The sequence below is a fragment of the Drosophila kikkawai genome, chromosome 3L (genome assembly GCF_030179895.1).
Source record: "Drosophila kikkawai strain 14028-0561.14 chromosome 3L, DkikHiC1v2, whole genome shotgun sequence".
In the NCBI taxonomy this organism is placed as follows: domain Eukaryota; kingdom Metazoa; phylum Arthropoda; class Insecta; order Diptera; family Drosophilidae; genus Drosophila; species Drosophila kikkawai.
In genome coordinates this window covers 28595964-28610499 of record NC_091730.1, presented here as the reverse complement: position 1 = coordinate 28610499, position 14536 = coordinate 28595964, and the positions used below count along the sequence as shown (strand labels likewise).

The 14536-nt window shown below is 43.1% G+C and overlaps 1 protein-coding gene across 1 annotated transcript in view; it reads right to left on the bottom strand.

The window, feature by feature from the left end:
- Positions 1-10382, bottom strand: part of JYalpha — a 165981-nt gene extending 155599 nt beyond the window's left edge. Inside the window, exons 1-2 of the mRNA XM_041776486.2 lie at positions 10182-10382; positions 9859-10125 (exon numbers count right to left, since the gene is read on the bottom strand). Of these exons, the coding sequence (XP_041632420.1) occupies positions 9859-10125; positions 10182-10334 (420 nt within the window). The 5' untranslated portion in view covers positions 10335-10382. The remainder of the gene's footprint in view (positions 1-9858; positions 10126-10181) is intronic.
- Between the last annotated feature and the right edge of the window lie 4154 nt (positions 10383-14536).

Below are 14536 nucleotides of genomic sequence, written 5' to 3'. Positions count from 1 at the left end.
GTTTTTATTTTATACTCTGTTCCTTACCACGGGTGGGGGGAAACAAGAGATAATTATTTTTGCAGCCTTAATATTTTAAGGTGCTGATTTATAACTCTGAACCTCTTACCACAAGGGGGAAAGTTACAGAGCGGTCGAAGGACCAAAATGAAAACCCCAAATAAATTAGAAGTCTTCATATGCTGAGTTTTTGTAAGAAACTGATTTTATTCCATTCAAACCCTAGCTTATATAGCTAACATGAGAATGTACATTGTAGATCTTAGTTTTAGACCCACGCATCGGACAGTTCCCGATCGTGAGAAATATTTTAAGTACGATAAGGGTGCAAACAGTCACCCCGAAAGAACATATCTTAAACAAACCCAGACCGCTCGCAGGAGGTCATATTTCGGGTTACTTGTTACATAGGCTCAAGTGGCGGTTGTATTAATAGATCGATATGCACATACAAGTGCTAGGCCGTGCTCTGCTGCTGAGACTTAATCGCTAACAGATGCTTCTTATCTAAAACCGTGTTCATGTTTGAACAACCACAAAGAAAGAATCGCCGCTAGTCGCCGCTCATCCCGCTATTTTTTGTTGTTGCTGCAAATTTCTATGCTTCCCTCACTATGCTGGCTATGCTCCGACCCAAAGAAAAGAAACCAACAGTGAAGATTCGGGGGCAAGGGGCTGAGGGGCTCCTCCAATCCCTTTTATCGGCGTGCTGCTGCGTTGGCGGTGTTGTTGGGATCTGTAGCTATGTTTTAGGCGGTTAGGTTAGGCTCCGCTACTTTTTCATCCAATGAGTACACTTTCTTCGCCGAAAAGGTGATAAAAAGTTGGGCTTTTATTAAGCGCCGGGCCCTGTATAGATTTTTTCAATTTTAATATACTTTTTCCCTATTATTTCCTTTTACCACAACTCACCCTGGGGGACTCAGCGCTGAGCTTGTTGGGGATCTTAAAAACTGGAAACCACTTTTCCTTCCTAAGGCTTTTTTTTTTAACTTCTTCTTGTTTTGGCAGCGGCAACGCGTAGGAAAAAAAACAGCTTCCACTCGCGTGACTTTTTCGAACTTTATTCGTTAATTTTATTCTTGAAGTCGAACTTATTCGCTCTGCTGCCAAAAACGCGAGATCCCTCTCCCTAGCTCTCACCCTCCTTCGGGTCGCAGCCGATCGCTGACACATGCCCCTGACATCTGCACCCAGATTGGAACTGCGCTGATACTTCCTAGATGGCGCCGTTACATTTTCAGCATTTAAATCTATAATATAAACCTCAAAACCAATCTGCAAGGGTATACAAACTTCGGCGTGCCGAAGTTAGCTTCCTTTCTTGTTTAGAGTGCTATGAATTCATTTTTTACTGAATGTGTTCCGTTATACTGTCCGTCTACATCAAATAAGCCTCCTGGTTTACCAAAGAGTTAACCCACCTCAAAAATAAAAAATCAAATCTGTATAGTATAGTAAAATATGTACTATATAGTATGACTAAAATTATACCCGTCCAGGGTATAAAAATTAGAACGTCGCTGTTATTTAATAAATTTTCATATACTTTAAGATAGTAGCATTTTCTATTACTTAAAAATTTCGGTTTTCATTTTATGAAAATTGCGCGACTCTATCATATAGCTGTCATAGAAACTATCGGTAGATATACAGGCCTGTTCAAGTTTCCACTTCCGCAAAATTTATTCGGATTCGGATTTCCCTGACCTGTTTTAGTATTCACTTCACTTAATTTGCAGGCGAAACGTTCGGAAACTTTCCGTGTGCCATTTGGCCGGCGGATTCAAATCCGCAAAATCAGAAATTAATTATTTTAAAATACAATGCGATTATGAAAATTACAAATGATAATTGTATTTTATTCCTTGAAGTTTTGGGAACATTATTGCATAATTGAATTAATTAATACTAACATACTTGATTTTTAAATAATTATTTTGTGGGTGCACCTTAAAATCGGTTCGATTCTAACCTTCAACATTATTGCAAATCCGCCGCCGCTGTTTCGTATTTGAGAGGGACTATTTAAGGGTTGTCAGCGTACAAAAAAATAAGCGCTGGAATATGTTTCATGTTAATTTTAAACAATCGTTGTACTAATTGGTCTTTTATTATAAGAACTATTATTAACCTTTGCTAAAAAAATAGTTTTGTTCAAAATATCTCCAATATTATTGTATAAACTGTGCGTGATGTAAAGGGTATTTTTTTCCTTGACCTCAGCAACTCTTTTATGATCTGCATTTTACAGCACTATTTGTAAAAAATTTGACAACACTACCTAAGAACACCTGACTAACACCCGCAATTTAATTTAAAAATAACGCCCAAAAGTTTATTTAATTGACAATTTCTATTAGGAGGAAGCATAAAAATCAAGCGCAGGTTGAGATTTTCATCTTATTTATGGAAAAAATGATATTGCCAGAGGCAACATAAAGGCTGAATTGGGACGGGCAAAACAGCTGACATCCGCATAAGTTTTTGAATACTTCTTATCGAACTTTTCCAGTACTACGCCGAAAACAGATGACTAAAATTTGAAATATTTCAAATTAACATTTTACGGCCAAGAATGCTTGTACCTTTAATTTTATGTGATGAACTAGTAACCCATAAACGTACTTAGGTTGGACGCCAGTGCGGGCCAAAATCTTATTAGCCCCGTATTGACAAAACTCAGGCAAAATAAACGCGTTTGTCTATACCGGCCAGCTGATATTCCTTGGGAACAAAAGCCACCAATGCGAAATTTTACAAAAGGTCCCTAAATCATCAAGGGAAATTCGCTTATGTTAAAGGGAAATCCGCAAATGTTATCAAATTCACTTCCGAGTGGAAACTAGAACAGGCCTGATAGAGAACAATGCAAAGCTGTGAATGTTAAACTGTAAGTGTAAAAATGTAGATACAATATGTAATAGGTAAATTAATGCAAATTTACATTACTTTATGTTTGTTCAGAATATATTTACATTTAAAATCAAAGAAAGGAAGCTTTCTCGGTTTTTATTAAATGCTATGATTTCGATTTCATACATATAAAGTGTATGAAAGGTGGCTATTAATTTGTTTCTTAAATTCACTTCACACTTCTGTTTAATGACATTCTCTCGTGTCGTTCCTAAGCCTGCAACTTATACGCTGAACTGCCGCTCTTTGGAAAAAATTAACATAGTTGATGATTTGTGTGTCCGTCTGGATCCTAAACTTGACTTTATCGATCATATTTCGTGCATGGTGAATAAAGCCAGGGGTGTGCTTGGTTTCATAAAACGGTGGTCGAAGGAATTTCATGACCCCTATTGTTGCCGCCATAATTTAAGTTTAATTTCATTTAACTATATAAATATATGATATATAACTATCCGATTATTTCCTTTGTTAACTATCAGTAGACTTTATCGATGTACCGATATAAATGTATCAAATGTCATGTACGATCTCTAGAAGGGACGCCACTTCAGTTTTGGATAAAAGATCGGGGAAAAAAGACAAAAGTTTTTAAGCCGCCGCTGCCGCTACTACTACGTCGCTATATATTCACATCGATTCGGAAGCAAATAATGAATAAATATGTTTAACTCTATCCGCCTGTGTTGTTATTGTGTCCTGTTCTAAAACCGAAACTTTTCCTCATCAAACTCTTTGCCAATTACACCTATATTACAAAAACGTTATATACTTCACTTGTTCGTCCTAACTTAGAATATGGATCCTGTGTTTGGAGCCCTCAGTATATCGTCCACAGTAAACGCATAGAATCGGTTCAAAAGAACTTCTTACTTATCGCTTTACGCGGTTTAAACTGGGATGCAAAATAGAGGTTAGATCCTTTTTACCATTAGTTTTGCCCCACTGTAGAACACCCTTTGAACTGCATGAACCCTTTAGAGTCCTCTGTGCAAATTATAACGATTTGTACACAATAATATCTAATGTTGATAACATCCCAAAACTAAAAACTTCAGTCTTAACCCACTTAGTACGCATGCAAGCAACCAATCCGGCAGCACGCCAGTTGTAGTTTCCTCGCATCCTTTTTTTTTTTCCTTCGCGCCTACTAACTGCTAACAGAACAAGCACGTGCTTGTATCCACTTGATATGTAATAAACATAGTGCATCGACGTCTTGCAAAATGAAATTTCGTGAATGTGTTTTATTAATTTCTCTCAGTGCAAGGTTTGTCTGATCGTGGCTTTATGTTAGTGCGATTTTATGTTTCATAATAATATTTCGGTTGTTTCTTTATATTAAAGTTAGCTTATTTAATAGTGACCGGCCAAGAGGAGCAAGGCGTCAGAGGAGGCAGCCAGCCTGCAGGATCTCCAGGAGCTGGGGAAGCTGCTGCAGAAAGTCTCCACGAAGATGATGCATAAGACGACGCGCCACATTCCCGTCTCCACGAGGGAGCTGTTTGCCAAAATGAAGGCGCTTCATGCGAGCATTCTTGCGGCGAGCAGAGCGGCAGCCGCGGGTTCCAAAGAAAGGCAGGAGTGCGAGGTCGGGACCAGTCTGTGCCCAAAATGCGCCCAGAGCACACGCAGCGCCGACAAGGAACAGCAGACAGCGACCGTCGGGAAGAAAGAGGCTACAGCCCAAACAGAGCCTTGGCGTAGGCTTAGTCAGCCAAACTGGCCGGAACTACCCGCACCTGTGCGTGCCCCTACACCAGCCGGCGTACGGCAGCAGCAGGGAAGAGTGAAAGGGCCCAGGAAGCCCCGGAGAAAGACCCAAGGAGCCCATTCGGAGCCCCCGGAGGCACACACCCGGATCCTCGAGAACCTCGCAAAGCCCACTGGTCAATGGAGGGTAGTCGCCAAAAAGCCGAGGGCAGCGCGCCATGGACGACCCGATGCTGTCATCGTGCAAGCAAACGGCAAATCCTACAGCGTGGTACTAGCCATGGTGACCAGGAGGGACGACAAGCAGTTGTCGGACCTGGACGCCTGTGTCTCCAAGGTTCGGCGCACCAACAACGGCAACCTGGCCAAAGGGAGTGTTGAGAGCCCCGAGGATATGAAGGAGAGCATCGAGAGGGTGCTCGGTGACTCCGCGACTGTGCGTGCGTCGACGGAGGACACGAAAGTGCTGGTTCTGGAGGTACGGAACACTGACTCTATCACCTCGAAGAAGGAGGTCTGCGCCGCTATTGCCGGCCAATTTAACTTCGAGGCAGAACGGGTGAGAGCCATGGGCGGAGGACCGCTCCCCTTTGGCTCTGTGGCGACGGACAGCGGCGGATGTCCAACATCCTGGCAGCCGATGGATTTGTGCGGGCGGAAGTTAGCGGCTTTTGCATTTACAGCTGCTACTTGGCTCCCAGTCTCCGGCTGGAAGCATTCAGCAGGATCCTGGACAACCTATGCAGCGATATGCGGGCCAAGGTTGTAGCCGGAGGCGATTTCAACGCCCCTCGAGTGGGGATCCGTCTCCACAGACGCCAGGGGACGCGCGGTGCTGGAGGCATTTGCCTCGACGGACGTAGTCCTCCTCAACGACGGGATGAGGCACACGTTTGCCAGAGCAGGAGCCGCCTCAATAATCGACCTGACCTTTGTGAGCAGCGGAATTTTCCACGACGCTAGCTGGGGAGTCAGCGACGCTTATACCGGAAGGGACCACGAGGCGATCCTATACACAGTGGACGGCATGTCAGCTGAGGCGCTGGGTGAAGCTAACGAGGCTGCAAACCAGATCGCAGCAGCCCTGGAGCATGCCTGGGACCAGAGCGTGCGGCTGAGAGGGACACGTCCGAGGAACCAATGGCCAACGTTCTGGTGGAGCGACGAGATCCGATCTCCGGTCCAAGTGCCTTCATGGTCGGAGGCAAATGACCCGGGCACGTGGCTCCTCACGACTGGTCGAGTGCAGCGAAGCCTACAAACTGGCTAGGAGGGCTCTAAAATTTGCCATAAAGGAGGCAAAGAGAAAATGCTTTCTGCGGCTCTGCGACGAGCCGGAAAACGACCCCTGGGGTGGCGCCTACAGATTGGTGGTCAAAGGGCTGAAAGCAGGCAGCACGGCTCCTTCGGACCCGCAAGCCCTGGACTCCATAGTGCAGGCACTGTCCCGAGGGGAGCCCCGGTGGTGATGACGCAGCCCAGTGCGGATCCGAACGGGAAGGAGCGTTCGCCCCAAGAAGGCGTCTGGGCCGGACGCAGTACCTAACAGGGCCCAGAAGCTGGCTATCGCGCTTCAAAGGAGTTCGCCCCCCTATACGCCAGATGCCTCCAGGAGGGTACCTTTCCGGAGAGATGGAAGAAGCAAAAGCTCTTGCTACTGGCTAAGCCAGGCAGCAGGCCTACCTACCTTACCGACACCACTGGCAAGGTGTTCGAAAAGGTGATAGCAGCAAGGCTAAATGCCTTCCTTCGGATGGAAAGGGACAAGCTGGAGGCGATAGCAGGTGCAGCCATCAGTGTGGATACGCTGGTGCCGCTGATGCTGGCGGACCCGAGGTTATGGGAGGCGGCGGATATGGAGGCGGCGCTGCCCAACTGATGAGATCACTCAAGGCACTGGAGAGATCGGGGAGGGAGGAGACTGGATGAGCGGCTTACCGTTGTGCGAAGCAATGCTATGCTTTGCGGCCGTACCGCACAATCGCGGACCCTTGCCCTGTCCTTTTCTTTTTTTTTTGTGTTAGTGAGTTCGTATTGTTGATAATAAATAAATAAATAAAAAAAAACGTGGTAGAAAGGTGGGTGCTCCGCCGTTGGTCCTGCGCCGGCTCAACCGTTTCCCAAATCTTTCTGGTCTCCTTGTTGTCAGCGTCACTCGACGGCTGGGTCTCCTTCCTCGTGGTGTCCGTTTCTTCAGTGTCACTCCACGGCTGGGTCTCACTCTTCGCCTTTAGGTGGGGCGGGTCTCCCGGGGGGCGTCTCTTGGCCAGAAATCCGGTGCTCCGTAGATTTCACTCCCGCACTCGGAGTGGCAAACGCCCTTTCCAGCTCGCAAATTTCCTTCAGCGTCAATCGACCACATCTTGGAAACTAAAACTTTAACTTGGCTTCGCGAAGTTTTCGCGGTTCAGTTTTGGCTTCTCGAAGTTTGTGGCATCGGAAGCATGGCTCGCTTTTTCCTTTGGGCGCGTGCCAATTTTCGGGGATTTTTTTATAGCACGATCGAATGCTCTCTCGCTCGCTATAATGCAGCGCATGGTCATGTGACCACTTCTTCGTGGTAAATTTCCGTGTCCGTGTGAGCTCGCCTTCCAATTGAGATGTGAGTACGCCTTCCAATGGTGATATGAGTACGGTTTGGTGACGGGAAATAAATGTAACCATCGTACCGCCTTAAATCTAACTTACATAGTCCTAGTCTAGTCCTACTAAGGGACTACAAGAAGAAAATACAGAAAGCGCAGAGAAACTCATGCAGAAACTTCGGCTTCAATATAGGGACTGCCCCAGAAACGGCTAGACTCCGGAAGCTGCTATCGAAGCAGTCAACCATACAAAGTCAGCTCAAACGCGACGATGGACAGTGGAATGAGGGCAGGGAAGAGGCCCTAACAGCACTAATGCATGCGCATTTCCCAGGATGCACAGAGGTACCCGATGCGAATAAGCTCCAGGAAAGTGCAGCCATGTAAGCCCCAAGGATTACAGACCTCATTTCTACTTAAATCGTTGGAAAAGCTGCGGGACTTATACATCAGGAACGATGTAGTGAGACTACTGTTGACCAACCAGCATGCCTACACGAAGGGAAAATCAGTGGAGACGGCACTACATTCGTTGGTAGCCACCATTGAGAGAGCCCTAAACAATAAGGAATATGCACTTGGAGTGTTCGTGGATATATCTGGTGCATTCAAAAATGTTAGCACGGGCGCAATAATGGATCGCCTAGAAGCGACCAACATCAACCCTCAGCTCGATCATGGAAACAACGCTCAGGGAGATATGTGAGTGGGCGAAAAAGGTAGGACCCAATATCAATGCGGATAAGACCGACCTCATTCTCTTCATCAAGAGATACATGGTGCCGCAATGGATCCCCCAAAAATTAATAAAACCTGGCTAACCCCGAAATCACAAGTCAATTACCTCGGTATTGTACTTGACAGCAAGCTGACGTGGAAGGCCAATGTAGTAGAGGGTAAAACAGGCCATAATAGCGCTATATGCATCCAAGCAGATGCTTAACAGCACATGGGGCCTTTCACCCTCTCAAATGCATTGATAACCGCTCGGTTGTGAATTTGCCCTTGAATCTGAATGTTGGAATGCAATTTCGAAAAAATGTGAGTTGTTCATTTTGATAATAAAAAGACGCCATTACCTTATAACTTGGATTGTAGCATGATTGATGCAAAACCTTGACTCCAAATGACGTAATTGGAAAGCATCCGTTATATTTTTATGCAAGCTTTAGGAAACTGTTTGACTGGGCTGAATTTCCATATAGTAGCGAATACAATGGCCCTGGTGAATGAGCCAAAACTGGCAATTTAATTTTGCCACCTGCACAGCATAAGCCGGGGGTTTCCAACCGAAACTTCAGTGCATTGCAATGCTGACATACAACAGACAATGAACCAATAACAACGCTGGTACGATCCTTGTTTCAGGATTGTATGCTAATGAAGCGCTATTCAAGTTTTCATTTGCGGCTCGTCTTTCTCTATTATTTTGTCGGGCTTGAGGTGATCTTTGTGGAGCGCGAAGCTGTGCCATTTGTGCACGTATCGATGCATTTATTTCTGTACGTTCCTCTTGCGTCCGACTATTACCGGAATACCTATTGCATTGCGTGAACGCCGTCCAAGACTTGATCGTCTAACAGCAGGCATTACTTCGCACAACCGCAGGTGGCAATGAAGCGGAGACGCCGGTACAATGGAACCAGGGCCAGGATCCATCGACAGAGGCTGGAAACGGGCCATCAGACCAGGGAGGAGATCCCATGTGGAGCCGTACGGGAGGTCGAATACCCAGGAAGCCCCAATCAGCGCCTCCGAGTCACCCTGTCGAGGAGAAACTCATCCACTGATATCTCCCCTGAGCCAGCACCGAGATCCGGACCGGTTGAACAACCAGGACCCTCCATGGCAGTGGCCCCGGACTAGTGGTGAGTGGAGACGGCTGACGGAGGATCCCACAAATACTGCGAACCCGGATAGGAGGGGAAATAAGACTACGACGAACCAGGAACATCCGACGCCAGGAAAGGATCGACGGCAGACAGTTTCGGATCCATCTCTCCAAAAGCGGGCGCGTAACCATTTTCTCACCCGCCCCGAAGTAAAGAGGGGTGTGAAGATTCACATTTTTCTATCATTATTTTATGTAAATAAGTAGGATTAAGTAAATAGTTTAAGTTCCCCATCAATAGTTTTAAGTATATATACTGCAGTAGTTTTAAGCGGCGATAAATTGATTAATTTAAGTTAGCCCTAAGTGGCAACCAAAACTATCGAATAAGCTAGGAAAATAATTGAGTTTCCCGCCGAAGCCAGGACACAAACCACGATCACGGCACGGAAAATACCAAGAAGTAATCACCCCGATAAAATCCCACAGGGAGGGTTTCCTGAGAACAAAACCAACGGCCACACTGACTTCCGGGACTTAGATTTTTGCACGCGACCAGAAAATTTCAGAGTTTTGACAAGCGGAGAAACCGACGGGAAAATCAAGCTAAGTCCAAAATTCGATCGACGCATGACCTGGAAGCGATCACAACAAGACAACGAGACATCGGAACACTGACTTCGGCAAGCAGGGTGAGCATAACGAGTGCGACAGGGACAGACAGGGCTTAGCAAGGAAAAATCAGTGAAATAAAAGCAAAAGTAACTCGAAATCGAAGTGTTAGAATTATAGAAATAATACTTCAATATTTACCTGAAAGTATGTAAATAGTCCAGTAAGTATCACAAGTACGGCTAGAGCCAAACCTAAATAAAGATTATCATCTGGGGGATCTCGTTGCGTATATAATTGTATCAAATATCCAATCAAGCAAAGACCAGATCCTACCCAAAGAAGTATTGCAAATCCGCCAAACATTATTTTCAAAAAAACTATCCACTTTGGTGTTGGAGGCGTTGGTGTAAGTACATTGGCACCATAAAGTTCCAGCCTTAGCTTGGCTTCCAAGTGAGAAAGTCCCTGTAAGGAAATAATTAGTAAAATACCTCTTCATAGTAATTTTAAGGATGACCCACCATATTCCGATCGGTTTTTAAGCGGTCCAATAGTTCTTCAACTGAAATTTTATGATTATCAGTTTCCACATCTTTTTTAAAAGACTGAATGTCCTTTTTAGTTTTTTTAACATTCGGTTTCTTTTTTTGTTCCTTTTTTTTTTTAATGGCCATGTTTTAAACTTTGTTCATTTATTTATCAACTGTTCGTATATATTGATAGAATAAGCCACGATATGTTGATATGTCGTATAAAATATTGAATTTTCGGTATTGCACACTACCCTTTAAGTCAAACATTTTGTTCCCGTCCAATTCCCTGAGGTATGTTCGAAAAACAAAAACAATTCGGATGGGCTTAATTTAGCGAAGTTCGAATTCAATTAATTATTTAACAAGCAGATCGACGCACAGTAGCGCGTTTTCTCATTTTACTTTGCAAAAATCATACCTTTTGAACAAAACAAGATCGCTGAATAATTTAAACGCCATTTGACAGGTAATTGTTGTAAAATGTACATATGTATTGGACAATGGGGCAAGCCCACTTATTCGCCTTTTTAAAGGGTATCAAAGTGAAAAAAAAATTTTTTTTCAATGAAGACAATTTTTTTTAAATATATTTTATTTAATTTTTTATCTTTATTTTAATGTATTTGCTTAAATACAAATAATTTAAAAACTGAAAAAAAAATTTTTGTTTGTTCCAAGTTTAACCGCCACAGAACCGTGAGCGCTACAGTTAGTATTTTTTGTTGGTTTGTATGAAATTGTGTCGGTATTTTGATATATTTTACCCTGAGTTGTTTCAGTGTTTTGCTTCGCAATGCCAGAGTCGCAGCTGGACGCAGACTTTCTAAACGGATTCTGATTCAGGAAAGATACACGCAGTGCGTAGTCATAGTGTAGTCACCGGCTCTGGGCAGATTCAGAAGTTATGGACTACTTTAGCCAGAAAAAGGTGAAAAAATTGACACCTGGCAGGTAGCGATTTACCTGTACAAGCCCAAACAAAACTACCGTTTTTTTTATTTTTGAATAAAAGGTAATGAATATACCTGTCACTTAAAAAAAAATCACGACCATTGGTTATGTAGTTTTTGTGTAATATTACCTGTAAGTCGACTAATTTACCTATTTTTTGTTGTATGGCGCATACACGGAAAACAATTTCGACTTTGAATGTTCATATCTTCCTAAAAAAAAATCTGAAAATTTGTGGTTACAGTTCGGAATCCTTGGAAAATTCTCTGTCGATTTCTTATGGTTTAAATCGATTTTGCGATTATGACTTTTTAGATTTTTGCAACGGCTTTTGTTCGAGAGGCGCTACTGTGCGGCGGATAACTTGAAAAAAATTGGGAAAAAACAATCGTAGTCGCACCCGTGTTGATTTGAATTGCCGTTTGGTTTTAAATGTTTGTTGCTTTGGTCTTTGTCTCGTTTTTTTTATATACTGTAGATATGAATTTTTATTATTAATTTTTTTAATACTGTAATTGAAGTTCCTGTGTTGGAAGCAGAAAATACATGATATATGGGCATGCATACGAATGGATATATATGTGTGTATGTGTAAAGCTTTTATTTGTACATTGGAGCGTCGAGGAGTAGACTGTATTTAAGTTGGCGATACAGCCAAAATAATGTGGCGCAAAAAAAAATGGGCACACAAAAAATATCGCGGCAGCGGCGAACTGTTTGGCGAGCAGGAAACTCCCGAAACAATTGCACACCGGATGCCTAATATTATATGGCTTTTATTTCTTGACCACACAATTTCACTTTGCCCTAGCTTTTACTTTTTGTGGATATGCACTGCTAGATATATGCACGCGTGCATGTGTGTATGTCTTTGGATGCACATACGCCTTGACCGTTGGCACGTTAATGTACAACGGAGAAACGGAGAACCGAAAAAAGGCAAGGAATATGGCGACACACACAAAACGGAGACGGATAGGAAACTTTCCACAAATTGAACAGAATAGAAATTTCTCAATCTCCAATCTCCAATCAAAACCCCGAAGAGCGAACAAAAGGAATTGTTTCTGTACCGATTTAATAAGGTTTGATACTTTGTATATTGAGGGGACAATACACATTAACACATACACATTAATATTCGAGTATTGGCTGAACCAGAAATATATATATATAAGTTTTTTGGTGTACGGATCATCAAATTCCTTAGACCATCGTTTGAAGTTATTGGGAACAAAAAAAAAATAAAAGACGGAAGATTGATAATATCACCAATGGAGTAACATTAAGATGCACTTCATGGATTTGGCTGGGATGTCTCCAGCGACCTTCGAGGAGCTTCAAAATTAAGGGGCTGCCCTGAACGCCTTGGGATCCTCTGCGGAATACCGCACTATAGCGAGGTCTTTTGCCGTATCTAGAGCAAAAGTGTGCAATAAGGGAGTAGAGGGACAACCTGATCAAGAAACTTGTATAGAAAATGCAATTGAAAGTGATGAACGCATCAGGTAAGCGTTTGGCGTACATTTCCAATAAATATTTAATTTAAATTTATAGCTTTTTATTTTAATTGTTTGATTTATTTATGTTTCTGTCTTCCTGATGAAGCAGAGTCTCTTCTACCAGTTCTTCCAATTGGTCCTGATAATTCTTTCACTGGCAAGTCTCAGGAATGGACGACTGGCTAAGACGTTTTCCGTCCAAAACCCTAGAAGTGCCCCCAACGACACACAAATCTGTTTTCGGGCATTTTTGAAATCAGATGGAATTATTCGAATTATCAATCGTCAGCTGCTTAGTTTGTTTTCGATTTGGTGGTAGAACTTGTTCCATAGTTCGAATATCGAGTAGAAATCGAACAAATTTGTTGGAATCGATACGAAAATCGAACAAATCTGTTGTTATCGATATGAACGCAACTCGGACGCAACTTTTTCCCACCACTAAAAAATACTAGAAAAAAAATACGTTTACTAAGTTAACGCAATAGCACAGCCTGGTGTAAATAGGCCCTTAATTTGTACAAAACATCATGTTTAACTTGACTTTGATTCAAGCTTACTGTGAGCTATAGAGCGCAGCTCAGACAAAACTGTCGAAATCGTTTAAATAACTTCACTGCGGCTCCATCGTCGAGTTCTAACCAGAGATAAAAAAAGACCAAAGTACTAGCAGTTTTAGAATTTTGATTATTTTCATTATTGTCGCTTATTCAAAGACTTCGCAGTGAAGTCCCATCAGCGGTTGTGAGCTGCTTTTCCGATCATGAGTGTCAGACCTCGGATCAAGACCCAATCCTTTGAAATATGTTTATTCCGTCAACCACAATTCCTCCCAAGGATAAGTCTTGGATTTCAGTTTGATATTTGTTAATGATTTTTATTTTTGTTTCTATATAGGTTTCTATCTTGGTGCGGCAATGGTGCCGCTCCAGGGCTCAATCAGTTGGTTGATAGGCGCAGCTATGATGCCGCTCCAAGGCTCAATCAGTTAGTGATCTTACAGTATTCCTTAAGTTATAATATAAGCTAGGTCTCGTAGCTGCGCTGCTCGCAGGCGGCGGCAGAGAGACGGCTATGGATATATATTCTTATGTATAAGGAAATGTACTTATGTACATTGGCTATGCGCTCACAAGTGGAGGCGCGAGGGGGTATGCGCGTGTAGTCCATTCGATGCAAATATGCCGACACTAGCACTTTCTGAGTGCAGGCTAAGCCTTAGCGATCGGTTCATATTTCGGCCACTCATGGTTTGTGACCGGGACTTTGAATTGTGTAAACACTGCAACATTGTATTACAGTGCGCACCCTTTAAGTTAAAATATACAGTGGGTACTCAATATGTGTGCATACTACACCTTAATGCTTTCTCGTCTTTGTTCATCTGCTACAGACACGAAGAAATGTCTGTAGCTGAGAAGCTATACAAATGAATATACCATATGTATTAGCCAGTGTTTATAAACGCAATGAAAATATCATTTTGCTGGTTTCTACTACTAACTACGACTAACAAATTATTAGAATATTAGAAAAAATAAAAATGCGGCCTGGACTAAAAGTTTACCTGCCCGGCTACGAACCTTACTTTGCCAATCACCCTAGCGACACCGCAAAAGGTGGCTCAGCTATTATTATACGGAAAAGTATCGTCCATACTCAACAGGCACCCATCTCAAGCCTGTCCATTCAAGCTGCTTCTGCAAGTGTGCAGACCAATCGTGGATGCATTAGCATTTACTCCTTATACTTACCTCCCAACCAGCCTTGGAGCAAGACTGATTTTGAACAAGCACTGGCTAACCTAGGCGACAAGTTTATTGCAGGAAGAGATTTTAATGCAAAGCACCCATGGTGGGGTAATATAAGCACGTGCCCACGAGGAAGGCA